The following is a 27,541-nucleotide window of genomic DNA, read 5'->3' on the forward strand; positions in this document are numbered from 1 at the left end:
AAAGATAGTTAGAAAGATAACGTAAAAAAAAAAAAAAAAACTTATCTTCGAAATATAACGGTACGTAGTGCATGTAAAATTAAAATTTAATCATGTGTACATAACATCTCATTTGTCTTTAAAAATATTAACATTTTGTTTAACGTGTTTTATATTATGTCAAGCAACTTGTTTCTTGTCATGTTGATTATTCTATCTTGGAAGTTTTTTTTCTTCTTTTGAAGATCTTTTAAGATCTTTCGAAGATTGGGTGATTTATGTTGCAGATTTTGTTTCTTTTTAGGGTAGCCATTTGAATGTAAAAAATGAGTATGTGTTAAGGTTTTAGAGCATGTGTTCAAGAAATATATGTCCATACGTACGTATGGTTTGTAGTTTTTGTGTTCCTTCAATATCGAGGAAGTAGGCCTTAACTTTATCGTGGAAGTGAGAGAAGCTCAAACTTAGGAGAGCTAATTAAGTTAAAACGTAACTGAAAAGTAGGTTACAGTAAAAAAGTGAACCAAATTCTTTTTTACCTTGTCTTCAAGCTCTAGGTCCCAGAATAGATAACTTTACACTGAACTGGATTACCAATCCTTTTATGTCCATATTACGACATTCTATACATCAATTATTTTGTTGAATAATCTTGTTTTGACTTGTGTGTATATTCTTGTTGTCGAATATCTAGCAAGTACCAACAAAGTCCTCAATGGAGAGACATTATTTATTTATTTATTTATTTGTATTAAGCTCTTTCGAATATTAAAGAAAAAAAGAAAAAGAAAAAATATTGAATAAAGTGAGGAAATAATGCATTTTATTAAAAAGAAAAAAGAAAATGTCAAAAATATAATTTACAATTTTAGACAACCAATTTCGTCTTTAATTTTCTACAATGGGTTTGGGCCACATACCCTAAGCCCAAACTTTGAATTCATTTTTTTTTCTCCAATTCAAAATTCACAAAACCCATATTAAATGTATTTTCTTTTATATAATAAATAAATTATCTCTCCATCAAAAATGAGAGTTTTGTAAATAAAAAAAAATTAAATTGGATATAAATAAATATAAAAATGAGTAAAAATGTCCAAAATTAACCTTAACAAAACTTAAATTTAAAGACACATTTATGACATAAAATGAGATTTTTATGTAAATATATTATATTTGCTATTAATGTATAAAAATTAAAAGTGGAACATATTATTTACCTCAATAAAAGATTAAGATTGTTAAACTCATTACAATAATCAATTAGTCTAGATTTGTAACTAATTAAAGGTTGGGAACTTAAGACATATCTACACATATGACTGTGAAATCTAGTTGGAAAGCAAAAGCAAATTATAAAAAATAATTTTGAAAACAATTTTTTAGAATTTCTTTTGGAGCCAATGCTTCTCGAGTAAGATGGAAGGACTTAGAATCTGATCAGTAGAAAATTTGAAAGCAGAAATTTTAAAACAATGAATTTATTTATGAATATAACTTATGTTCAAAAAGTTGGTTAATTTACCGTTTTAGTCTCTGTTGTTGTAAATAGTCGTGGAGAGAATGTTTTCATTATATTATAGTTTAGAGGTTAAATTGTTAACCTTTTTGTTTTCATTATATTATAGTTTAGAGGTTAAATTGTTAACCTTTAAATGGTTTAGGGTTTAGGATCTAAGGTGTAGATTATTGAACCTCTGACCTCTAAGATCGAAGATCATATTAATGATCCAATACTATTGAGTCTAACTTGTATCCATTAAATTATTTTGGATTATTGAAAAGTATTACAAAATCAATGCAAATATCATAATAGTAGAGGAAGATCAAATCCTCTTTTTATCTTCTTTTCTAGAATGATAATATCACCAACCCACTTAGTTTCTCTTTAATTTACTTTATACATGATCTCAATCTCTAGCTAGTTCACTTGACAAACAAAATAATAAGCTAGAATTATTATTTAACCATTTAGGTGCATTCACTAACTAATCCACTTAGTTTCTTTAAATAATAAATTATGTAACCAAGTTGAAATTTCTCTAGGTTTGGCACTAGTCATAGCATATCCATTATGGGGTGCTTATCTTTAAAATGTGATCATTTTCCCACCATTACATAGAAAATGGGAACTTAAATATTGTTTGTGTGTCTCAAAAGAGATCAATTAGAAGAACATGCATAAATGGCGATATTATTATTAGAAATATAATATTAGTGCGAATGATCTCATTGGAAAAACAAAATAAAATAAAATTTGAACTTTAGTCCACTTGTTAATATAATCAACTTTTGAGTTTACATATGATAAAATAGGATAAAATTGCTAGTAAGAGACTAGAAAAGCATACTACTAGGACCTATAATTGTTGAGTTAATCAAGATTTAACCGTATAGTATTTAGGATTATGAGAAATTCATAGAAGTTGGAAAATCAATTTTTCTAGAAAAAGATTAAAAACGTTGAATTATTAAAGGAGTAATCAAGGACATGTTTCGTAATCGATTCACTAACTAATCTTGGTATGTTTGATAATCGATTCACTTTTTATTTTCTAAAAAAGAAACCCGTTTTTAAAATTATGAAGGAAAATTAAAGAGAAAAAAGTTTTAAAAAGTACATTTGAAAAATAGTTAATACTAATTTTGTGCCACTTGTTATAATTATCAAGTAACTTTTTTTCAAAAAAAATAAAATATAATAATTCAAAATCAAATTTAGAATACAATTATTTTTTTATCTCTAGAATCACTGCTTCGAATGAAATGAAATGGTCTAAATCCGAAAACAATGATAATAAATAAACAACTAACAAACAAACTAATGGAGAAAGTAGTGTATCCAACTTCACCTTTTTGCATGTGCACCGTCTTAACCACTAAGAACAACACACTCCCTGTCCCTATATAAGGAGATCAATGGATGCATTCTAAGGCATCCCTTTTCCATGGCTATCTCTAAAACTTTATCTTTTGGTTTCCTTTTGCTGGTGAGTTTGGGCTTAGCTTCGGCGGCCCGATCTCTTCTTTATTACGATATGCCTCCTCATCGATCTGGATACGATAATAATTATGATAATCATCCTGTCGTTAACCCTAAAGTAGGATACGAACACGACCATCATGATGGATACTACCATGACCGTGACCATCATGATGCACCTTATGGTGGTGGTGCTGGTGGAGGATATGGAGCTGGAGGTGGAGCTGGCTCATCTCTTGGAGGTTCTGGATATGGAAGTGGAGGAGGTGGTGGTTCTGGATATGGAGGTGTAGGAAACCATGGGGTTGGTTATGGTAGTGGTGGAGGAGGTGGATATGGAGCTGGAGTTGGCTCTGACCTTGGTGGTAGCGGATACGGAAGCGGTGGTGGTGGAGGAAGTGGTGGAGGATATGGTGATTTAGGAGGACATGGAAAAGGGTACGGTAGCGGTGGCGGTGGAGGAAGTGGATATGGAGGTAGAGGAGACCATGGAGTTGGATATGGAAGTGGTGGAGGTGGAGGATATGGAAGTGGAGTTGGTGGTGCAGGAGTAGACCATGGTGTAGGTTATGGGAGTGGAGGAGGAGGTGGGGCTGGTGGTGGTTATGGTGGTTCCAAAGGATATGGAGCTGGAAGCGGCGGCGGTGGGGGAGCCGGTTATGGTGGTGGAGCACATGGAAGTGGATATGGAAGTGGTGGAGGAGCTGGAGCTGGAAGTGGTGAAGAAGGAGGATATGATGGTGGATATGCACCTTAAACAAAGAAAAGATCGAAAGAAAAAAAGAAAGCTCAAAGTTTATGGCTAAAATGAGAATGCTTACCCTAATATCAATGTGTGTGTGTTAGCAAAAAAAAAATAATAAAAGAATTTGGGTAAGAAATGTTATATTAATTCTCTTTGAGTTTTTAAGTAATTTGAATGTAATATATATAAAAAATTAATAGCTAATCCATGTGTTCCAAAGTGAACAAACGTGAAGTATATTTTCTCCTTTGTCATCATCAAATTAAACTTGTGGTTATTATGTGGCCTCTCAACATTATTCCAAGATATAGCAACGTCGGGATATTCAACTATTTGTCATATGTAATGTCTTAAGACTAAATCACAATCATCTATATGCTTTAATTAAGTTTAAAACTATTTTTAAAGAATTATATATAATTAATATACTGACTACTTAAGCATTGTGTATGTGTTAAATTATTAATACAATACATTTAAAAATGAAATTCAGTTATAAAATAAGAATAAAGTATATATCTTGAGAACATGATCCAAAAAAAAGAAAAAGAAAAGAAACTATTTTGATAACATACTGTGTTTTCATTTGTCCCTCTACCTCTATACCTCTACCTCCCCTGTTGGGTTGGCACTCTCTAGTTGCTAGTTTTTGAAGTCTTTGGGACGATTGGTCTACAAATTTTTAGTTGGACCGTTTGGATTTGCGTGATGACTTTCATGTTTTGGTGCTCATTCTAGATCGATCCTTTTCTGTCTGTATATCTGTTTTATTTCTCATTGCTTTACTTTGGAAAAGTCTCCTCTCTAGCCTCTCCTTATTTGTACAACTCCTTTTGTGGCAAGAAAATTTCGTTGATTCAGATCTGGATGTATGTTGATGTGGGTACTAATTGTGTTGACCTAGTTGAGATGATTAGGTGCATCTCTGATCCTGATCCCCACTTGTGACTTGTTAAAAAAAGGTGTAATCAAATTCACTTTGGGGAAAGACAATTTGGCAAACAAAAATTGCCAAAATCATGGAAAATAGCTAATTCAATTGGTATAAAACTTGCACCGTCAATTTCATGACTAATGTTTGATTCCCTCACCTTATAATATTATCAAAAAAGAAAAAACCAAAATATAATTACGTCTATATAAGTGAAGAAGAAAATGATATGTTTTTCTAAGAGTACATCTCTAATTGATCACCTTATAAAAGGGAGTACATACTAGTTCTCGCTGATAAAAAAAAAAAAAAAAAAACTCAATTTGATGTATAAATATTTTGTTGTAAATGAACATCTAAGTACATTCTTGATTGATTATTCTTACTAAGAGAATAAAAATAACGTTGATTCCTCTATTCTTTAGTATTTTGTTGAAATAATAATAAAATAGTAACTTATGAATTAAATCCGTCTCAAAATATTTAGAGTACAACTTAGAAAAAAAATCTTTACAAAGGATTTTGGACCATGGACCATGAGTTCTTATACACTGTAAAAAAAAATTGAACTTTGATAAACTTAGATAGACATTTATTATTTTTCGTAATAGATATTGATATATATCTATCTAAGTCTATCACCTAAATATTTTCAACCGTTTTTCTATAACTTGGAATGTGTAATTAGTAACTCTAAACTAATTAGTGCTTTAAATCTTCTGAATCACAATTGTACTAAAAAAACAATTATTATTCATTTAAAAGTTAGAAGTTATTATTGGGTTTTATTTTCACAAATCATCTCTTAATAAATTAAAAATCTCATAAATATATGGAAGATAAAAAAGTACATGTTGGATGAATTTTTGTTTGAATAAAAATTAAAACTGCTTATCAAATTATCAACTTATTGATTACGGTATATATGATGACAGTGTTATAAAGGTGCAAACTTAGTTGAGATCTTCCATTGCATCTACTAAGCCTATGTATCCTAACATATTTTAAACTACTAAGTTATTAACACCAAATACTTTAAGAATTACTAATTTAATATTTCAATCGAGTACTAGAGATCGAAGGATTAGAAAGCGTATCTGAACATCTCAACTAGATTAATTAATACATCATTTCTTTAGCATCTCTTCATCACACTCTCCATTTAAAAAGTGATGCACTGACATGAAGAAACATGTATGAGAAAATTGAAATCCAAAGTTAGTAGAAGGAAAGTACACTTAGGTAAAAATTATTGGACTCAGTACACATTGTAGGTTTATATATATATATATATATCCAAATGATCTCATTACCAAGCCACTATGTGATTTATATATGAATAAAATGTGATCATTTTTCCACCATTACATAGCAAATGGGAAAACATCTCATTATGGGGATATTTAAAAAAATAATTATGGTAATGCAAGTCGTCTCATATCCCATAATATTATCTCGATCTCATGGCGGCTGTGGTACAAAAGGACAAACCTAACTTCATTAAAATATGTTCTCTCCTTCCTACATTTTATTACCTATATATTATTAATTAATCATCAAAATATCTCATTATATTTTTTCTTAAGTTAAGTGGCCTACCAAAAAGATAGATAGATATAGTCCAAGATAAATTCAAATATTGTAATTTTTTGTTTATTTTATAAGGTTTAGTTTGAGATTAACTATCGTAGCTTTTAATTTTTTTTGAAAAATGAGTGCAATACATGTTTATCTACGGAGTTATGATGTTATGATCTAAATTTCTTTGATGGAAGTTTTTTTTTTTTTTTTTGAAAGAAAACTAAGTTATTATTATTTACAAGATTGTTATAAAAATTGAACCAACTAAAATTTAGAACAAACATAAGAAATGGCGAAACTTCAAAATCTCACAATATATCTATCATAGACTCAAGAAAGAAGATAACCTACTGCAGTCCATCAGTGGAGAGTTCATTTTTACTTGAAAATTACTTTATTTATAAAAAAAAATAACTTTTTTATAAAAGAAAATCCCTTGCATCATTCAAACAATCTTACAAGATCGTATCAGTGGAAGATGAGATCGAATTCTAACATGGAGTATTATTAGTATATTTGAATCATTTCTTATCTAACTTTTAAGCAAGTAGTGGAGAAGCTGATCATGAACTCTGAACCCACCGTACCATTCACTATATAAAGGAGATCAATACATGCATTCTAAGGCATCCCTTCTCCAAATGGCTATCTCTAGAACTTTGTCTTTTGGTTTTCTTTTGTTGGTGAGTTTAGGCTTAGCTTCTGCCACCAGAAGTCTTCTCACCTATGATCCACCACATCAATCTGGATATGATGATCATAACACTAAAGTAGGTTACGGACGTGACCGTCATGATGAACCTTATGGTGGTGGTGCTGGTGGAGGATATGGAGCCGGAGCTGGCTCTGGATATGGAAGTGTAGGACACGACCATGACCATCATGATGGATACGACCGTGACCATCATGATCGATCTTATGGTGGTGGTGCTGGTGGAGGATATGGAGCTGGAGCCGGCTCCTCTCTTGGAGGTTCTGGATATGGAAATGTAGGAGATCATGGGGTTGGTTATGGTAGTGGTGGAAGTGGTGGATATGGAGCTGGAGTTGGCTCTGACCTTGGTGGTAGCGGATATGGAAGCGGTAATGGCGGAGGGAGTGGTGGAGGATATGGTGATGTAGGTTCACGTGGAAAAGGCTACGGTCGCGGTGGTGTTGGAGGAAGTGGATATGGAGGTAGAGGAGACTATGGCAGAGGAGTAGGCCATGATGATGTAGTTTATGGTGGTTCCAAAGGATACGGAGGTGGAAGTGGTGTCGGTGGCGGAGCCGGTTATAGTGGTGGAGCACATGGAAGTGGTGGTGGAGCTGGAAGTGGAAGTGGAAGTGGCTACGGCGGAAGTGGTGAAGAAGGAGGATATGATGGTGGATATGCACCTTAAACAAAGGGGCAAAAAAACGTATCGTTAAAACGATAATTCTTACCTAATATCAATGTTTGTTAGCAAAAATAAAGAATTTAGGTAAGAATGTTATGTTTCTCTTTGAATTTTAGTAACTTCAATGAATGTGATATTATAAAAACTAGCTGTTTCATGGGTTCCAAAGGCAAACAAGCATGCATGCATGAAATACTCTAGCTAATACAACGTATGCCATTCCAAACGTGCTATTTTATGGATTCCAAACTTTGAGCTAGGGACTAAACAATAATCCTTTAACACCTTTAAACACAAATTATTTAACATAAGCCATGGGCTAATCAAGTTCCAAACTTAATACATCAAACTCATGATCACTCCAAACCTATCCTAAATGACTTATAGAAAATTTTAAGATTTAATTTTTGAATATATTAAATTCGATGTTCCAAGTTTTTTTAACAAAATTGAAAAACTTTCACCATTTTCTTGGGATTTTCTTTTTATGATTACATCCTTTATTGAATAATTATAAACGATCTCGTTGCAAGAAAATAATATATATGTACGATGATTTGCATATTTGTGGTTTAAAATCTTCCTACCCTCGGTTATACTTAAGAAAAAGCATTGTTGCACTCTCTTCCTAAACCATGATAATTTTTAGGGAAAGAAAAATAAAACATGTCGATGAAAGAAAATTAGGCTACGTCGTGGATATGGAGTGTGTGACAACGGGTATGGGAGTGGTGGAAGAGTTGGGGTGACTATTGGTGATGGTAGCGAAAAAGGTGGTTGTGGCGATGGAGGTGTTCATGTAGGACAATATGACAGCCAAACTAAGCCTAATTAAGGGAGAGGGTCGCCTGAGTCAATTGCTTATAGTCTAGACCAAGGCTAACAAAATGTCCAATGATCCTGTGAACAAAATAATTGAGACATATGATATGTAGCAATTGCATTCAAGATCACAAAAGAAAGTACAAGGTAGAGTTAAGGAGAAACTCAAAGTCAGAATGTCAAAGAACCTTTAGAAATTTTAGAAGTTTAATAAATATTTGTAAAATTTCAAGAGCAAACTTTTATAAATTGAAACTAACCATCGAGTGGTTTTTGTAATATTTGCCTTTCTTTTTGGTTAAATTATCAAGAAGAACGAAAAACATTTAATGACGGTCAAAATCATCCATTGCGTACATATTATAATGGAAAATTGTCAAAAATAACAAATTTGACAAAATATTTATAAACTATAGCAAAATTTCAGATTCTATCGATAACAAACATTTGATAGGTATTGATATCCTTCTATTAGTGCCATTAATATACAATGATAGAAGTCTATCCGTTTCTATCATTAATAGAATCAAAAAAATTTGGTATAGCTCGTAAATGTTTTAATTTATTTTACTATTTTTATTTTAGTGACGTGGATTGTTTGATAATTATCAATAGAAGTCTATTCGTGTCTATTAGCATCTATCATTATAAATCGTTATATTTTATAAATATTTTAATTCATTTTGTTATATTTAAAAACAATCATTTTACATCAAAAATATTTTGTATAATTTAAGTGATCAATCGCACTAATATGGCTCAAACATATTTTGAGAAATGTGTTAAAAATGTGATAAATTTTCCCACACCATATTTTATAGCAAATGGCAAATAATTTAATGTTTCTTAGAAGCAAGAATTAGGCAAATAAGCATATATATATAATATGTAATTGAGTTTTATATTATAGTGATGCAAAATCGTTTCATAAGCCACTTCATCTCTCTCAATCTCATGGCATCTTAAGTACACAAAAAGAGAAAAAGGGAAAAAGAGCCCTAATAAAATATGTGTTCTTTAATTGGTGAATTTTTAATAAGCATTATTGATTAATCATGTACAAATTTATATAAGTTTGTTTAAGTTTAGACGTATATGAAAGTAGGTTTGTTATGTTTAGCTAAACGATGCTATATTTAGATGATGGTATAAACTTGAACGTGTTAAACATATGTTTTAATTTATCTTGATCTATCGTGATCTAGTACAATATTTTTTATATATGTTTATAAATATTTTTAGAAATTTTGTAATTTAAAATAATTTTTCTAAAACAAAAAAGAAAACACCCTAGACATTGAAACCACTCAAGAAGGAACATCTAATTACTTTAATTATAGCAATGGTAGTTTTGTCCTCTTAAAAAAAATATTAATAACGTAATATTAAAGGTTAAAGTAAATATACAAGACATGCCAACAAGTACTCAATTAGCATAAACTAGTTTCAACCTTTTGAGATCAAAACTGAAATCTCATGAGATAATTAAATACTACTTTCACATTACATTTTAGGTTATTGTCTAAAGTTCTAAAATATTGCAAAATGGTGTCAAGTGGGAAGATGGGATCCAAAGGAAAGTATTGATATGATTTAGTTCCAATTATAATTTAAGATTTTAGTTTAATTAATGACATAGGAAAAGCCAACACTTTAGTGTTTTGCCTCTTGAACTTCCCTTGAGCTATATTATCCAAAATTAATAATGTTTTTTAGCACGTGCCTCCTCTATAATTGCCACTAAGTTACCACACTATTAAGAAGAGCTAATGCATCCTTGTTTCCTATATAAGGAGATGGATCAATGCATTCTAAGCATATATTCCTACCCATGGCTATCTCTAGAGCGTTGTGCATTAGCTTTCTTCTTTTTGTGTGTCTAGGGTTAGCTTCGGCTGCCCGAACTCTTCTTGATTATGATCCACGTACACGTCGCTATGATTACGATCATCCTACTCCAAGAGTAGGGTACGATCCAAGTCATCGTGATCAATCCTATGATAATGCATACGGTGGAAGCTCTAATAGAGGATATGGAGTTGGTGACTCTGCTCTTGGAGGTTCAGGACGATATGAAGGTGGTGGAGGACATGATTACGGATATGGAGGTCGAAATGATGATCGTGGTGTGGGATATGGAGGTCGAAATGATGATCATGGTGCTGGATATGGTGCTGGATACGGAGGTCGGAATGATGACCGTGGTGCTGGATATGGAGGTCGAAATGATGACCGTGGTGCTGGATATGGACGTCGAAATGATGACCATGGTGCTGGATATGGAGGTCGAAATGATGACCGTGGTGCTGGATATGGAGGTCGAAACGATGATCGTGGTGTTGGGTATGGTAATGGTGGTGGATATGGAGGTGTAGGAGGACATGGTGATGGTTATGGTAACAATGTTGGTGGAGGCTATGGAGATCGTTATAGCCCTTCTCTTGGAGGTTCAGGATATGGAAATGGAGGTAAAGGAAGCGGCAATGGCTATGACGATCATTCTCGTGGATATGGAGGGCATGACAATGGCTATGGAGATTCACATGGACATGGAGGACGTGACAGTGGATATGGAAGTGGTGGAGGAGTTAGTGGTGGCTATGGCAATGGAGGAGTGCATGGAGGAGAGTATGATAATAGCAAAGGAAGTGGAGAAGGAGGGGGTAATGATGGTGGATATGCTGTCAAAAATTCCATCTCAAAGGAGAATTGAGAACTCTTTTTCAAGTAATGAACCCAATATCATATTATGTTAACGAAAAAATAAAGAAATTGGGTAAGAGAGAATGTTGTGTTCTAAATTTATGTTGAATTTGCTTCCAACGAATGTCGAATCAATGGGTACAATGATAATCAAATTTGGATTATGTTTGTTGTGACAAATTGATTGCATCCTACTTTGTTTTATTTTTTTATAGACTTTTTTTATATATCCATGATGTTGGATCGAATCGAATGACATAATACACGTCAAATAAGGCTAAAATCACGAAGTCAAGAAAATGTTAAGAGTCAAAGCAAAAATAGTATGTACAATAAGATAAATAATTGTGTCGCAAAAGAGTATTTTTTTTGCTCAAATCAATACGCTTGACCTTGACAAGATTCAGTCTCAGGTTGAGCCTAGAAAAATGCCTAATGGGGCATACTCTTGTCAAGCAGCATCCCTTAATTAAGACTAAAATAAACATAAAAAAAGGTATTCGAGTTTGAAAGGCCGAGACCGATATCCTAGCAAAAAAATGTTAAACGGGACATGTCCTATTGTAACTCCAAAACTCTATTTTAACATAACCTAATTAATTAACTAGTTTATTTAATTTTACAAATACATCATTATATCTCTAGAAAAAGTATAACTCTATTCTCACCCAATTTCTTTCACATTCTTCAACTCTCTTCGACTTAAACATCGAAATATGGGTAATAAGTAACACACTAGTATGCACATTTCTTTCTTTCGGTAGGTCACATTTTAATTTTCTCGGTCGAAATAAAATTATCGTATTTGTTAACTCTTTTGTTTTTATTTTTCCTTCATAATGTGTTGATGTATATAAGTCCATGTGGAGATGAATAGATTCAATTGTATATGATTCTTTAAATAAATTAAAAGTAGAGAGTACATTAATAGCTCATATTTAACTAAAATAAAACTTTAAAGATACTTCTGTCTTCATTATATTTTGATGTAGATATGTATATCAATAACATTTATTTGAGGAAAATATACAATTTTTTTTTTTTTGTTAATGAGAATTTGGATTAGGTTATTACATCTGAGTACTTGAGTTTTAAAACTAAACAATTTTATCCCTAATGTTTGCTTTTGGTACCACTATAGGGTTCCTTAGTCATTTTTCTGTTAATTACTTAAAAAAAGATTATTTTCAAAATATAGTAAAATTAATCAAAATATAGCAAAATACTACGGTATACGATTGATCGCGATAGACTACTATTTGTGTTTATCTATATCATGATAGACATAGACAATAATCTATCACTACAAAAAAAAAAAATCGATTTTAATAACGTAGAAAAAGCGTTATTACAACTAGAAAAACGTACTGATTTATTTAATTTCACAAGATAGCAGCCCAAAGTAAATAACTATAAGTGTGTATCTTTTTTTTTTCAAAGTTTGGTGAGTGAAGATACTATGAGTTCTTATATCATTAAAATGTGAATAATTTTTCCAACCATTTATTGTATTAGCAAATGGGAAATAAATTATTTAATAATGTATCTACAAAGTGGGAATTAGGGAAACATAATGCATAATTAAATATGTAAAAAAATTATAGTAATGCTATGTCGTTTCAGAAACCATTTAAAAGAGTAAAGGAAAAAGAGAAAAAAAAAGCTCTAATAAAATATATGCTCTTTAGTCCTTTTTCTTAAGAAAAAACAAATAATGCTCTTTAATAATTAGTTTGAAATAATCAAGAAAATATCTTTCAAGGCTTTTCTTTCTTTAATGCATGGGTCAGATTCAAAGATTTAAAACAAATGACCAAAATATAAGTCAGAGAGATCCCAAAATTAGAAAAATCAAACCACCTAATACGGTTAATATTCAATGAGCTCTAGCTAATTGATAAGTTACTCCTCTTATAATTACTTGATTTTGAGATGAAACTTCAAGTTATTTAATATTACATCATATTGAAGTTCAATTTTGAGAATGATAAATTCAAAGAGACGTCATCTCTACCTCTCAATGGTGCATATATCGAGGATTTCATGCTAGCTAGAATATAACTGAGGGACCTTTTATGTTTATAAGATCATGCATCGGCTTCTCTTCTCATATTTTATATTAGTTTTAAGATGTTAAGTTTATGTTATCTAATATGATATTAGTTGCTTGAAAATTCAATCCGAAAATGGTAATTAAAATTAATTGTGAGAGAACATTGTTAAGATTCAAAAAAAAATGGAATATCATCCCAAATCAGCTATGAACTGATTTTCTTACAAATATCTTCATAGATAAATTATATTTTATATCATTTGGAGCAATATTATCGTTGTGATCACCGGCATAACCCTTTGGTAACCATGTACATATTTATATATGTATTATAATACTTTATATCTTTACTTTGAAAATATTCACAAAACATGAGATATATATCAGTAGAAGTGCAGACAGATCAATTCCTTTGAACAGAAAAACTTCCCTACCCTTAAAAAAAAAGTGTACAACAATTAACAAAACAGCCCTAAACTTAAGTATAAAAATTGTTGGAGCTACAAAAAAACTAAGCAAACTAAGGTGGCTGAGTAACTAAAACTTAGATATTTATTCATGTCACCTAAACTTTTAAGTTTTTCGTTGCATGCTCCTCTAAACCTTATCAAATCTTGCAAGATCGTGTAAGTGGGAAGATGGAATCAACTTAGCCTTACTTTAATATTGATATGTTTTAGTACCAAATCAAAATTTAATTAGCACCTAACATGTCAAAAGGCTCACTTAGTGCTTTGCCTCGTAGACATCCATGGAGATGTTGATGAACCCTCCACCAATTTCCCTATATAAGGAGATCGATGCATGCATTTTCTAGTCATTCAACTCATTCTCCAATTCTCTCCATGGCTGTTCATAGAGGATTGTACCTTTCCTTTCTTCTTCTGGTAGGATTAGGGTTAGCTTCGGCTGCTAGAACTCTTCTAGATTATGATCCACGCACACGCTACTATGGTTATGATCGTCCTACTCCAAGAGTAGGGTACGATCCTAGCCATCGTGATGAATCGTATGATAATGTATATGGTGGAAGCTCTAGTAAAGGACATGGAATTGGAGACTCAGCTCTTGGAGGTTCCGAACACGAAGGTGGAAGACATTACCAATATGGAGGTCGAAACGATGATCATGGGGTTGGATATGGTAATGGTGGTGGATATGGAAGTGTTGGAGGACATGGTGATGGTTATGGGAACAATGGTGGTGGAGGACATGGTGATGGTTATGGGAACAACGGTGGTGGATATGGAAGTGTTGGAGGGCATGGTGATGGTTATGGGAACAACGGTGGTGGATATGGAAGTGTTGGAGGACATGGTGATGGTTATGGGAACAATGGTGGTGGAGGCTATGGAGATCGTTATGGCCCTTCTCTTGGAGGTTCAGGATATGGAAGTAGTGGAGGTAAAGGAAGTGGCAATGGCTATGGAGATTCGTCTCATGGCTATGGAAGTGGTGGTTATGGTAATGGAGGTGTGCATGAAGGAGAATATGGTAATAGCAAAGGAAGTGGAGAAGAAGGAGGTTATGATGGTGGATATGCTGCCAAAAACTCCATCTCAAAGGAGAATTGAGGAACCTCTTTTTAAGTTATATGAACCCAATATTCATATTATGTCAACATATAAAATAAAGAAATTGGGTTAGAGAGAATGTTGTGGAAATCTAAGAACATTATTGAATGTCAAATTCCAACCAATGGTTCATTGATAAACAAATTTGGAGTACACATTTATATTGGGAAGAATTTTATTTGAATCATACTTAGATTTTTTTTTTCTTTCTTCCTACTCCTTTTTATTAGATAACATGAGAGTTTCAAAACCGATTAATAGCAATAATGCAGGGATTTGATCGAACACGGAACCTAATGAACCAACCTGCTTAGTATAATCTTAAATATAATCATCAATTTTCTAAAATGTTTAATTCGGTGGATAAAGATAAAATTTAATTATATATCATCCAACAGTTTGACCTAGATCTCTTTTTATTGTATTTCTTTCTGAATAAGATCAATAGGTGACTTTGACTAGATATCTCATTGTTTGATTCGATCGGGAGCAAGCTAGACACATCTTGGTATGAAGATTGGGCTCTTTAGCCTCTAAATGTCGGTCAGCCTCTTCAAGCCAACTCAGAGAACATAAGTTAGATTGATGTATTTAACTATTTTAAGAAAGGTTTCGGTGATCCTTTCTTGAAGGGAAGCTTAGTAGTCCTTAGTTCGAAGGATCGAATGCTGGGAATGCATATTTGTATTGATTGTAAGTTCACTTCCCATATCTAGAACCGACTACTCCAATCTATTTTGGGCACTACCTTTCAGTGAACTACACCAATACTCGAGAGCAATGTAAGAAGATATGTTAGGCTCAAACAAAAACTCCAACAGATCCATCATTTATCTTCGATGCTTCTATATTTGGTGACTTTCCAACAGATCACAAGAAGCACACCGATTCTTCAAACAAATTAATTTCCAACCACGAGATAACCGATAGAGGGGATATGCTCTGGTTTGTCTCGCTGTTTATCTCCAAATTGGTCCAAATTACCTCCGAAATGACATAATCACCACAATCACCAATAAATTGCTTAATACCTATATCACAATCAAGTACGACATTTAGAGGAAAATTATAGAATGGTCGAATCTACTTCTATATTTTGAAAATTAGGAAATCTGGACAGAGGGAAAGAAAATAAGGAAAAAAATAAGAAAAAGACGGGACAAAAGAAAAAAATTACTATACCATCATATATCCTCATTCATGTTTTCTTTTAAACTTAAGCGCGTTAGGTAAGATATTTAACAAAATATAAAATCGTATCATTTCATATTTAAATTTACAAGCCCATGATATTTGATATAGTATACACCACTCTCATTTGTTCAACAACACTATTATAGATTCTTTCTTTCTTTTCTTTTCATTGGGAGAGAAAATATATACTAATATGTTTTATATCATTAAAATGTGATATTTTTTCCCACGAATTATTGTATAGGAAATGGGAAATTTTATATATATATATATATATATATATATATATATATATATATATATATATAATTATTGTAAGTTTGAAGTGGGAATTAGGAAACACATGCATAAATATAACTAATATGTTAAGATAGATAATTATAGTAATGCAATGTCGTTTCAGAAGCCCATTATTCATCCTCTCAATCTCATGGTGGCTCTCATCAAGTTGAGAAAAAGAAAAAAAAAGGCCTAATAAAATATATGTTCTTTGTTACTTGGTAACCATTATAAATTAATAATAATATAAATATCTTCTAAAAAGAGGAAAAAAAAAGACTCTCAAGACAAACTATCATGCTTCTATGCATCTTTTTTTAGGTCAATAAAATGGAAAGTTCTGTATTTTTTTTAAAAAAAATTATGATGTTTTTTAATTAACACGATAAATATATATAATATATAAAAGGTTGTTTTCTAATATAAATGAACCGAAATATTTACAAATATAACAAAATACCACATTGAATTATGATATATTTTACTATATTTGTAAATATTTTTTCTAGTAGTTTTGATATTTAAAAATAATTTTTTTATTAATAAAGAATTTTTACGTTAGTATTAATCTATTCTCGAAACTTCTTTTTAATATAACTCTTACTTTGTTGAATTTTCAACTTTTAAGAAGGGAGTTTATGCTTTAACTACATAATTGTTTTTAGTTGCTCTTAATAGCTCTTAATATATCGTTTTGACGTTTAACTATAAAAATGTTTGGAGCCAAAACTAACGAGCTAAAATATTAAGGTGAATCTATCACAAAGATACACAAAAGTCAAGTAAGGTGTTGCTTTGAGCCTACTGATTTTCAACTTTGGCTTCCTAAATTTGAGCTCCTCACATTTCCACACAAAAGCTTCTCACAAGCTTTGAATTAAAGATCCTCTCAAAAGAACATCAACTACTTATCTTGAATACTCACTTACTCGTTAAGTGATTTACTAAACTAATAAGGAGGCAGCCTAGTTTTACTTGACTACTATATTAACATCCTCAACAGTGAGGTACATTTAAGTTCACAAACAGCGCATAAGGATTAAGGTTAAACAATCTCTCAAAACATGCACGCACCGTATTGTTAAAAGAGCTAACCCTAAAAATAAACAAAACTCATACTATATATGGAAGCCGATCTCAACAAGGATGGAAACACTAGATATGTTACGAGAGAACATGCATAAATATAGTTTGGTCTAATTAAAAAAAAATGTCTTAGATAACACAAGAAAGGTAGAAAAAATAGATGAGAGCAATCAAACTTAGCTGACAAATAAGGATATCGATTAATTTCGACTAAACTTTTATATAGCTTTTCTTTACTTCTTCTCTAAATCTTACAAAATATTGCAAGATCGTGTAAGTGGACAATCGAATCAACTTAGCCTTACATAAAATATTGATACGTGTTTTAGTACCAAAATCGAACTTTAGTTAGTACCTAATATGACAAAAGGCCTCACTACGTAGTGTTTTGCCTCATGGACATCCATGGAGAAGTTGATGAACCCACCATTTTTTTTAAACATGTGTGACACACTCTTTACCGTGAAGGACACCATAGAGAAGTTGAAGAGACCCTCCCCACCCATTTCCTATATAAAGAGATCAATGCATGCATTTTCTTGGCATTCTACTCATTCTCTAATTCTCTCCAATGGCTATCCTTAGAGCATTGTGCCTTGCCTTTCTTCTCTTTGTAGGGTTAGGTTTAGCTTCGGCTACAAGAACTCTTCTTGATTATGATCCACGTACACGTCACTATGGTTATGATCGTCCTAGTCCAAGAGTAGGGTATGATCCTGGCCATCGTGATGAATCCTATGATAATGCATATGGTGGAAGCTCTAGTAGAGGACATGGAATTGGAGATTCCGCTCTTGGAGGTTCCGGATACGAAGGTGGTGGAAGACGTGATTATGGATATGGGGATCGAAATGATAATCGTGGGGTTGGATATGGTAATGGTGGTGGATATGGAGGTGTAGGAGGACATGGTGATGGTTATGGTAACAATGGTGGTGGAGGCTATGGAGATCGTTATGGCCCTTCTCTTGGAGGTTCAGGATATGGAAGTGGAGGTAAAGGAAGTGACAACGGCTATGACGATCGTCATTCTCATGGATATGGAGGGCGTGACAATGGCTATGGAGATTCACATGGACATGAAGGACGTGACAGTGGATATGGGAGTGGTGGAGGAGTTAGTGGTGGCTATGGTAATGGAGGAGTGCATGGAGGAGAGTATGATAATAGCAAAGGAAGTGGAGAAGAAGGAGGTTATGATGGTGGATATGCTGTCAAAAACTCCATCTCAAAGGGGAATTGAGAAACCCTTAGCTTTTGTTTATAAGTAATGAACCCAATATTTATTATATTATGTCAGCTAAAATAAAGATATCGGATAAGGGATATCAAGAATGTTGTTATCTAAATCTATGTTTGAGTTACTCTTCTAATGAATGTGATTAATGATATAAACAAAATTTGCATTACATTTATGTATGAACCAAGTGATTGGACCATATACTTACACTTCTATTGTGCCATCTACCACCCTTGATCTATTTTTATTCAAATTAGGTTTATTTTAAGGGTTAACATTTCAACTTTTTTTTAAATAATATATTTTCAAAATTAAACACTTTAAAAAGTTAAACCAAACACTCCCTTAATCTAATTAGTGACTTATTTTCTTTTAGGTAGATTTTTAATACAAACGATTTGGCATATTTGTTAATCTTAGCATTGAGTTGTGAGTCTTATTGATAACTAAAAATTGTATGAGTTGTTTATCTCTTATGAATCTTATTCAACTTTGATTCGAGTAACCGAGCAATTAAACTTTTTTATTTATGGGTAATTTTAAAACTTAGGTTAATAATGATGCAATATACATGAAGTAGATGTTGAAATTTAGACAAGAAAGTGCATTTCACAACAATGAAGTTTGGTTTATAATGCGAAAAAGATTAGCATAGCTCGTGAAAATAAAATAAGAGAGACACACATTGTATGGTGCTCACCACACACACTCACTTTGATGAGTTCTTTTTTTATTTACTTTTTACATAGTTTTTAAATACTTGACACTTGATCTAGACTGGGAAAAAAAAATTAATAAGGTAAATTTTTACCGAAAGCTCCAGAAATAGTGTGTTGGAAGTTTTTACTTTACAAAACTAGCATCCTTTTCTAATACTCGTTCAAACATTTTGTAAATGACGAGATCAATCGACAAGTTAAAAATAATAAATTTTTTAGCTAAATCTTGAGAGGGTCAATCTGATTGACCCAAAAATATTTTTTTAAAAAAAGTTACTAGTTTAATTTATAAAGTGAAAACTTCAACTGCTTTTTCGAATGATTTTTCGTTCTTAACTCTAATTTAAGTGCAAATATGTATTTGAACGTATATTATATATTGAATCACTTTGACATTTATCTCTCTTTAAAACGTGATCATTTTCCCTCTGTTATTAATTATAGTACACATGATCAAATGGAATAGATTATGTAATGTTTGATATCTCAAGGTGGGAATTAATTATACATTTATTGTAATTAAATGCAAAGAAGTTTGAGAAAACCCATTTCTTCATCTCAATGATTCTCCATGGCACCTGCAGTACAAAAAGATATAAAAAATAATAATTAAACCTAATAAATTTAAAATATATGTTCTTCAATGCCTTGGTAGGCTTTTAATTAATATGCATTATTAATATGTGTTTAATTATTACACCTACACCTTTAAGTTTTTTATTTGCCCCAAATCTTGGTAAATCTTTGCAAGCAAGTGGAAGGATTTAGATCAAAAGGCTAACTTAAATAATTGATATGAAATTAGTTCATATCTACTTTTGGCCCTAATCATCACACAAATTAAATACTGTTCCCCTACACAATAGGGGTGCCTCTTGAACCTCTCTATGAAGATGAAATGTTTTTTTAAGGAGATTAATGGATGCATTCTAAGCAAATCTCTCCATGATTAAATTTTCTCGACTATAATTCTTATACACATCACTACAATTAATTGCTAGCGTCATATCTTAATCCAAGAGTAGAACATTAGGATCATACTCATTGTGGTTGAGTTGATATGAACATCAACTCGGACCTCTTAGATCCATAGTGTTTATAAACATATGTGTGCACGTGTGTGTTTAGTTATATACGTTGAGTTAGCTTAGTAAAGAAAGTTTGAAAAACATGATACGAATCCAAACCTCTTTAAAAAAAAGTATTTAAAGAGATCAAATCGTCATTTTTCATTAAAATTTTCAATTCTTTTACGGCCACATTTGATGTTACACGTAAGTTTGTTATTACTACTTCCTACTTATACATGGTTCTGATCTAAATAGCTAGAGATAAAATCATCTCACGGACTTAGAATCAAGTTTGGGTCTATATGAGACCAAAAGTTTTTTGTATATTGATTGAAGAGTTTTAGCAACACCATAATGCAACTTTAGATAATGCAAAGACTAAAAGAGATATCATCCAATAAACTTTTACATATAAGAACTAAATATATAAATTAAATAACATGTATATTTAAAATACTCTAACATGTAATATAATTGTTGGTAGTCACAATGCAAAATCAAAGCTTTTGTGATTGATTTGCAGGTAAGAGTCTCTCACAACGATATGTGTTCATCTCACTTTCAAACCCATCGATTCGATCATTAGTACTGGGCCTTAATTAGCTCTCTAACAGAGCCCAATAGTGTACACATTGATCGCTACAACACACTGTTAGTTGTGTCATAAGTCTCGCAATTTAGTATTATTCTTGAAAGTAAACTCAACATGACGTCGACGAGTGATTTACATGCTGTTAGGACAAGAGAATTTTATGTACGAACTCCATAGTATTAGATTTTCGCTTGTCGACTTTCTATAAATTTATGATTAGAAGTATATCTCGACTACCTTTTGATCAATTTCCACAATTCTGCTTATATATAGCTCTTGCTATTGTGTATGGCTTATGTAATTTGAGTTTGAAAATCATTATTGAATATGAAGAGTGTATTGTAATTGTATATATATATATATCTAGTTAAAGTGTATAATGATCAGATTGCTGATGTATGTTTATACATTGTTCTTTTCTTCGAGAAGAAGAAGAAATGCAAAGGTTGTTGAGTGTGGAACAAAAGGAGAGATCCACTATGGGGAAGCAATATGAGATAATGGATCGACCCCACACGTTGTTATGATTCAAAACACTAAAGACAAAGAGATTTGGGGTTTGCATGTGGGAAATTCATAAATATGTCCATTATACTTTCTCTTTTGCTGCTACTTTTCTACTTCATAGTTCACACAAACCCTTCTTTCTCCAAACTTAGCCAATTATACGTCACCAACTTGGATTAAAACATAACACTACCGATTAAAAGGTTAGAGGTTCGATATACTCCGAATCTACCTCCATACGTTACTGTTATGTTAGAAATTAATTAATTAAAATCGTTACCATATGTGTGAATTAGCAAAATCTTATGCTAATTTAGTCTCTATTCACATTTTATTTATATCATACCTTTGATATTTTACTAATGATGGGAGAGATATTTGCTTCACACTCTCAAATAGCACTTGTTCGTGGTCTCTTTTAACCGTTAGAGCTATCAAATAGTGACTCTTTCGTTGGCGATGAAAATTAAAAATGTATTTTTCTCAATGGCACTATATCTAAAGAGGTGTATATGAAATCACCCTCTGGTAGTTTTCCTTGTTCTAATAAAATGTGTCTTCTTTGACACACACTTTGTATGGTCTAAAACAAGTTTACTTTTAATTCTCACAATACAACACTTTCTATGAGTTGAACGACTCTTCAAGGAATATCATTCCTCCTATGTGTTGATCATGTTATTAGAGTATAGATGATGATCCTATAGCTATATTGGATCTATAATGCTGCCTTAGGACCACTCCACTATTTCCTTAGCCTTAAAGTTTCATCCCCTTCTAATGAGTATTCATCTCAAGCAAAATACTTTGAATATACTTCCGATCTCCTAAGCAAAATATACTCGCAATCTCCTAGCTCATTCTAGCTAGTATATTACCGAGACCTTGTTGATCACGTCACCAACACTACTAGATTCGAATAGTCTTTCTGACTCGTTTGATAATGTTCCTCTTGAAGAGGCAACCCTGTATTGACAACAGAGACTAGTAGTCTTATTTATCTCAATGTGGCTTGAAGATATTGCATATATTGTTCAGATTCTTGTTTGATTGCTTCAACATAATGTTGATTGTGTTGGTGATGATCAGTGTTCTCGTTTTCTGTAGCTATAAGAAACAAACTACGTATCTCGCCCTTGATGATACTATTTCTCATTTACTGTGGTTTCTTATTTGTAGGAGTGTTCCTCATCAGTCTACTACCTTACTATATCTTGTGACCATTGTAATGCTATTTAGATTGCAAATTAAACTGTGTGGTTTCTTCCCGAAACATACCAAGCACAGTAAAATTAATTGTCACTTTGTCCATGGAGAAGATCGTTCTCTTAATTACAATTTATCCCCACTAAAGTAACCCATTGAAATCCTCACAAAAGTGTTATCCCCCAAACCCTTCTCTCACCTACTTCACAAACTTAAGTTGGAGTGAAATTTGAAAATCAAGTTCAAATTCAATTAATACATAACTCTAAATATTATCAAACTAGTTGCCTACTCTCATGATAAACTTTTTATTAATTTTTCACAATATGAAAAAACTTGGAATAGTTTAATTAATCTCAAGATTATTTATAAAGTCAGTGACCTAATTTTTTACTATAACTATCAATTAGAGATAGATATAGGAATGAATGTTAGTTCATTAATTTAATGATAAGTAGTAGGTAAATGAACTACTATATATCCAACTATTTGTTGAATGTCCCATCAATCCATCTAACTAAGAAAATAACATAAAAACATGTAAGTTAAACAAGCCATGAAAAACCCTTGATGATTTGTTATATATATTTACGTTATTTTCTTCCAATAGTTATTAATATTGATTTTTATTTGTAGGGGTGTTCTATACATTTTAAAACTCAATAATAGTGATAGAAATGGGTTAAAAGGGTTGGTATATAACTATGTTAGTTAAACTTATAAACTTTAGCTTTTGGGTTGAATAGACGTGCTAACAAGACAAGACATATAATTTTTGTGTATAAATTCTTTCATAATATTTGGTTTTCGTTTGTCGACTTTCTATATATTTTTCAACCTCCAAACATGTCCTTTTTTTCCTAAAGTAAAAAATTTTTGTTATTGTCGTATGAAAGTCAGATATAAATATTTTCCTATATTTAAATCATTGAAAGCAAAGGTCAAAAGTTCTTCTTTTCTTCTAAATTTTTTCCTCTCTTTTGTATTGCGAGAACTATTTTCTATTTTTGTATTTAGTAACTTGTCTTAGTAATTTTTTAAAAATAATCATAAGAAATATCAAAAGGTCATGAAACGAGGCATCTCAACTAAGTTGACATCAGATCATATTTTAAGGCCAAAAGAAATAATTGTGTTATAAATTTTTAATCTTCAATTCCAAATCATCAAATGGAATTAGCTAAACAAAGGGTTATTGAGCATCAATAGTTCAAGTTGGTTGTTTGGTAGAAAACACTCATTGAGATATGGGAAACAGCAAGAGGCACACTAATGGCAATTGGGCCTCTTTTTCCTTCCCTTTTTGCATGTGCTTATAGCCCACTTAGAAGTTGATCCTTACTCCACCAATTCCTATATAAAGGGATCAGAACATGCATTGTAAGCATAGGCCTTGTGTTTTGAGTTCCCATGGAGAACCATAGAGTACAATTCCTTGCTTTGTTTGCTTTGTTGGGTTTGGGGTTAGCTTCGGCCGCCAGAACTCTTATTGCTTATGATGGCGATGTCCGCGTTCCTGTGTTAGGGCATACTTCTGTTGGATATGGTGGTGGAGAAGGAGGTGGTAGTGGATATGGACTTAGCCTTGGATATGGCGGTGGTGGCGGAGGAGGACATGGAGGTGGAGGTGGTTCTACAAATGGTGGTGGATATGGAAATGGTGGAGGTGAAGGAAGTGGCTCCGGATATGGAGGTGGAGAAGAACGTGGTTATGGAAATGGTGGTGGTGGAGGAGGAGGAGGAGGAAGTGGTGGTGGTGGTGGAAGCGGGGTCGGATATGGCCCGGTCGGTGGTTACGGAAGTGGAGAAGGAGGTGGTTCTGGTGGTGGTTATGGTAGCGGGGGATCGGGTTATGGAGGTGGTGGCGGTGGTGGAAATGGAGGTGGTGGTGGTTATGGTGCAGGAGCAGCGAGTGGAGGAGGATATGGAAGCGGTGGAGGACAAGGAGGAGGCTCAGGGAGCGGAGGTGGAGGGCATGGAGGCGGCGGAGGAGGTGGTTGGGGAGGTGGGTATGGTAGTGGAGGAAATGGTGGTGGATATGGAAGTGGCGGAGGAGAAGGAGGAGGCTCAGGGAGTGGAGCAGGAGGACATGGAGGTGGCGGAGGAGGTGGCTCCGGCGGTGGCTATGGTGGTGGAGGTGCACAAGGAGGAGGGTACGGAGGTGGCGGAGGGAGTGGAGGGGGTGGTGGATATTCACCTTAGTTGATTCCATTTGTTATTATCTCAACAAAAAGGAAAATAATTTATAAGAAGAAGAAAGGTCTAAACAAGAAAGGACTATTGATTATATTTTATGTTCTTAATGAATTAAGTTTTATAACTATAGTGGTGATACTGATTGAAGAATGGGAAATTAGGGGAAACCATTCCTTTTGATCATATTTCCCTAATATGTATTTGTATTTTGTATGATCAAATATGCAATCGCGATTGTGATATTTTACAACTTTTCAGTTCATTCTAAATATATGTAAAACATAAAAGAGATGATATGTAAATACATACATGATACAAATTGAATCAAAGTTTTAAATTACGTTGCATACTGTTAGAACTAAAAAAAAAGTTAGCACCAACTTTTAAAATGAGTTTCAACATTTCTATATCTAGTTAACAATATTCATAGATCAATTATATTTTTCAATCAATTAGTACCATTTCTTTTTAGCAATTTATTATACATATATTAGGTATAGAGAACCAACCATGTGAGGTAAATTGAAAATACGATAGGATCAATTTTAAATCTTCTCTTCCACGTCGTTAAACTCAAAATAATAATAATTATTAATAATAATAATAATAAACATCGTAGATCTAATATAAGGTTATGATATTATATACGTACAAAAATTAGCATTTTTAAGAGTGTATTCACATAGTACGTATTTGATTTTAACACAAGGTAAGAATTTTCAATCATACATGTCTTTAAACTTTGATTATATTTCAATCCAATCATTCTTATTAACACGATAAAATTTACAACAAATTAGTTCACTAACAAGCATGTTGTGTGTTTAAAAAACCTACAAAAACCAAATAAAAGTATAGTACAAAGCAAAACAAAAAGAAAAAGTTGAATAATATTCAATAACATAACCGAAACTTTTATTAGTTTAAAAACTAAATAGACACGAACGAACAGGGGAAAAAGGATAAATATTTAACTATTCAATGAATAATAAGATTGTCTTGAATCTAAAGTGGAACCACTGGGGAAATCAGGCTCTCTATTGATCATATCAACACTTCCATCTTCTCTAAGCATCACCATATTTGATTTTATTTTCTTGGCATAATATGATCTATTACCTCTTTGATGCCTGCCCATTTTTATTATTTTTTTCGTCAGTTCATACAAATAAATAATAATTCCTATCTTTTCGATATCAAATATAAATATATAAATGAAGAACCAATTTTTGTTTTCTTAAATATTTAGCTTATAAACGTTAAATCTGCCAATAAGTTTGTTTTATCATCGACTTTCTACGGTGTCTTCAAAAAATTATGAAATATATAGTCTTTAAAGAACTTATTTTTATTTTTTAAAAAGTATTACTAAGAAATCAATTATTCTTTTAGAAAAACGATCCTACGGAGTTTAAAAGAAAACAAACATAAATTTTAAAACAAAAAATATAATAATATCTCGAAGAAAAAGGAGAGAAATAAATATTTATTCGACTTTGATATTATCAATCTTCTATGTTTTTTCTTGTCTGTATTAACAATACTTCGAATCTTTAGCTATCGTTTTAGAAAATAAATAGATGGCTCAAGAATCAACTAGTTTCGAGCAAATTCATAGCAAGGTGATTAGAAATTGCTTTAAGATTCAAACCTTTGGACAAGACTACTGTAGAAGTGCTTTATAAATGGGATTTTTTAAAAAGGTTTTTTTGAAAAAGTATTTTTAAAAAATATAATAACAATAATAAAAGTTAACTTACTTATCAAATACAACCCAGGTTGCATGCAGGCTTGAGATTTTCTCAACAATAAGCAATCTAAGTGGATGACCCATTACTACTTTCTTTTGAGGCACAACCTGAGAAACAAAAAAAAAAAAGGTAATAATAATACTGATTCAATAATAAAAATATGCTTTGAAAATATTAACCAAAAATGAAATAGAAATACATATATACCCCATATTTTTTACAGAGTGATACCACAGCTTCAAGTTTTGCATATTTGGCTTCACTAATATACTCTCTTTCCACTCCCTCAAAGGACATCTCCTCCAAATTTATTGGCCAAATATCCAACCATGTTTTGGACGAAACTACAAATTCATTTTTATGTAATGATATTGAGAAAACAGTATAACAATCGTACACTTTCGACGTTAAGAAAAACGGGAAAGAAAACTAACGAGGAATGTTGAGCCACGGCATTGCACCAACGAGAGTAACAAGGCAACCAGGCTTAATGACGTTGTCCAATGCCCACTCAAGTGGATGCGTTGTGAACTCTTCCATTCCATCCATGACGACCACTACATGTCTATTTGCAGCCTCTGATGTTGAGCTCAAAGTCGGTGTTGGGGTTGGGGTTGGGGTCCGCGTATCATCTTCCATGTCTTCGTTTCCAGCCCCTGCCATGGCACAAAGAATGAAAATAGGAAAAACAGGGTTGATGGAAGACTACTTAGTAATGTTTCCTATATAATTCTGGTTTAGCTGTCTTGAGAATATTAAATAACAAGGTTCGGTACTTACAAGAATATGCTTAGTAATCTGCTCAACAAACCAACAAACATCTCTAACAATCAATATCTTCCATCGATTCTGTCAAAATCAAACTCTTTCTACACTCAAAGCTCCAAAGTGATGTGATCCTTATGCCATTGATCATAGTTATCATCTCTAAATATCAGTCAAGTTACTAAT

General features: G+C 32.3%; 7 protein-coding genes across 7 annotated transcripts; 6 read left to right on the top strand and 1 right to left on the bottom strand.

Moving 5' to 3' along the window:
* Positions 1–2,922: 2,922 nt before the first annotated feature.
* On the top strand, positions 2,923–3,946 carry LOC103490774 (glycine-rich cell wall structural protein 2-like). Its single transcript, XM_008450451.3, has one exon. The coding sequence runs from the start codon at positions 2,928–2,930 to the stop codon at positions 3,717–3,719; it is 792 nt and encodes a 263-aa protein (XP_008448673.1). The 5' UTR covers positions 2,923–2,927; the 3' UTR covers positions 3,720–3,946.
* Positions 3,947–6,818: 2,872 nt separating this feature from the next.
* Positions 6,819–7,743, top strand: LOC103490775 (glycine-rich cell wall structural protein 1.8-like). Its single transcript, XM_008450452.3, has one exon. The coding sequence runs from the start codon at positions 6,834–6,836 to the stop codon at positions 7,599–7,601; it is 768 nt and encodes a 255-aa protein (XP_008448674.1). The 5' UTR covers positions 6,819–6,833; the 3' UTR covers positions 7,602–7,743.
* A 2,508-nt stretch (positions 7,744–10,251) lies between these two features.
* LOC103491114 (glycine-rich cell wall structural protein 1.0-like) lies at positions 10,252–11,133 on the top strand. The gene has a single exon (XM_008450942.1). It carries the CDS (start codon positions 10,252–10,254, stop codon positions 11,131–11,133), a length of 882 nt encoding a protein of 293 aa, XP_008449164.1.
* Positions 11,134–14,021: 2,888 nt separating this feature from the next.
* Positions 14,022–14,750, top strand: LOC103490776 (glycine-rich cell wall structural protein 2-like). The gene has a single exon (XM_051085604.1). It carries the CDS (start codon positions 14,022–14,024, stop codon positions 14,748–14,750), a length of 729 nt encoding a protein of 242 aa, XP_050941561.1.
* Positions 14,751–17,880: 3,130 nt separating this feature from the next.
* LOC103491115 (glycine-rich cell wall structural protein 1.8-like) lies at positions 17,881–18,552 on the top strand. The gene has a single exon (XM_008450943.1). It carries the CDS (start codon positions 17,881–17,883, stop codon positions 18,550–18,552), a length of 672 nt encoding a protein of 223 aa, XP_008449165.1.
* A 5,501-nt stretch (positions 18,553–24,053) lies between these two features.
* LOC103490777 (glycine-rich cell wall structural protein 1.8-like) lies at positions 24,054–24,845 on the top strand. Its single transcript, XM_051085605.1, has one exon. The coding sequence runs from the start codon at positions 24,054–24,056 to the stop codon at positions 24,843–24,845; it is 792 nt and encodes a 263-aa protein (XP_050941562.1).
* Positions 24,846–25,649: 804 nt separating this feature from the next.
* LOC103490778 (uncharacterized) lies at positions 25,650–27,427 on the bottom strand. Its single transcript, XM_008450457.3, has 4 exons — positions 27,025–27,427; positions 26,798–26,934; positions 26,600–26,697; positions 25,650–25,969 (listed from the first exon to the last, which is right to left on the bottom strand). Exons 1-4 carry the CDS (start codon positions 27,251–27,253, stop codon positions 25,810–25,812), a joined length of 624 nt encoding a protein of 207 aa, XP_008448679.1. The 5' UTR covers positions 27,254–27,427; the 3' UTR covers positions 25,650–25,809.
* Between the last annotated feature and the right edge of the window lie 114 nt (positions 27,428–27,541).

The sequence above is a fragment of the Cucumis melo genome, chromosome 6 (genome assembly GCF_025177605.1).
Source record: "Cucumis melo cultivar AY chromosome 6, USDA_Cmelo_AY_1.0, whole genome shotgun sequence".
In the NCBI taxonomy this organism is placed as follows: domain Eukaryota; kingdom Viridiplantae; phylum Streptophyta; class Magnoliopsida; order Cucurbitales; family Cucurbitaceae; genus Cucumis; species Cucumis melo.

What these genes read in the sequence shown, in the direction of transcription:
- LOC103490774 (XM_008450451.3), top strand. Translation starts at nt 2,928, where the DNA reads ATGGCTATCTCTAAAACTTTATCTTTTGGTTTCCTTTTGCTGGTGAGT.
- LOC103490775 (XM_008450452.3), top strand. Translation starts at nt 6,834, where the DNA reads ATGCATTCTAAGGCATCCCTTCTCCAAATGGCTATCTCTAGAACTTTG.
- LOC103491114 (XM_008450942.1), top strand. Translation starts at nt 10,252, where the DNA reads ATGGCTATCTCTAGAGCGTTGTGCATTAGCTTTCTTCTTTTTGTGTGT.
- LOC103490776 (XM_051085604.1), top strand. Translation starts at nt 14,022, where the DNA reads ATGGCTGTTCATAGAGGATTGTACCTTTCCTTTCTTCTTCTGGTAGGA.
- LOC103491115 (XM_008450943.1), top strand. Translation starts at nt 17,881, where the DNA reads ATGGCTATCCTTAGAGCATTGTGCCTTGCCTTTCTTCTCTTTGTAGGG.
- LOC103490777 (XM_051085605.1), top strand. Translation starts at nt 24,054, where the DNA reads ATGGAGAACCATAGAGTACAATTCCTTGCTTTGTTTGCTTTGTTGGGT.
- LOC103490778 (XM_008450457.3), bottom strand. Translation starts at nt 27,253, where the DNA reads ATGGCAGGGGCTGGAAACGAAGACATGGAAGATGATACGCGGACCCCA. An exon ending in CACTCTGTAAAAAATATGGG is followed by an intron (nt 26,698 to 26,797) that starts GTATATATGTAT and finishes TTTGTTTCTCAG; the next exon opens with GTTGTGCCTCAAAAGAAAGT. An exon ending in ACCTGGGTTGTATTTGATAA is followed by an intron (nt 25,970 to 26,599) that starts GTAAGTTAACTT and finishes AAAAATGGGCAG; the next exon opens with GCATCAAAGAGGTAATAGAT.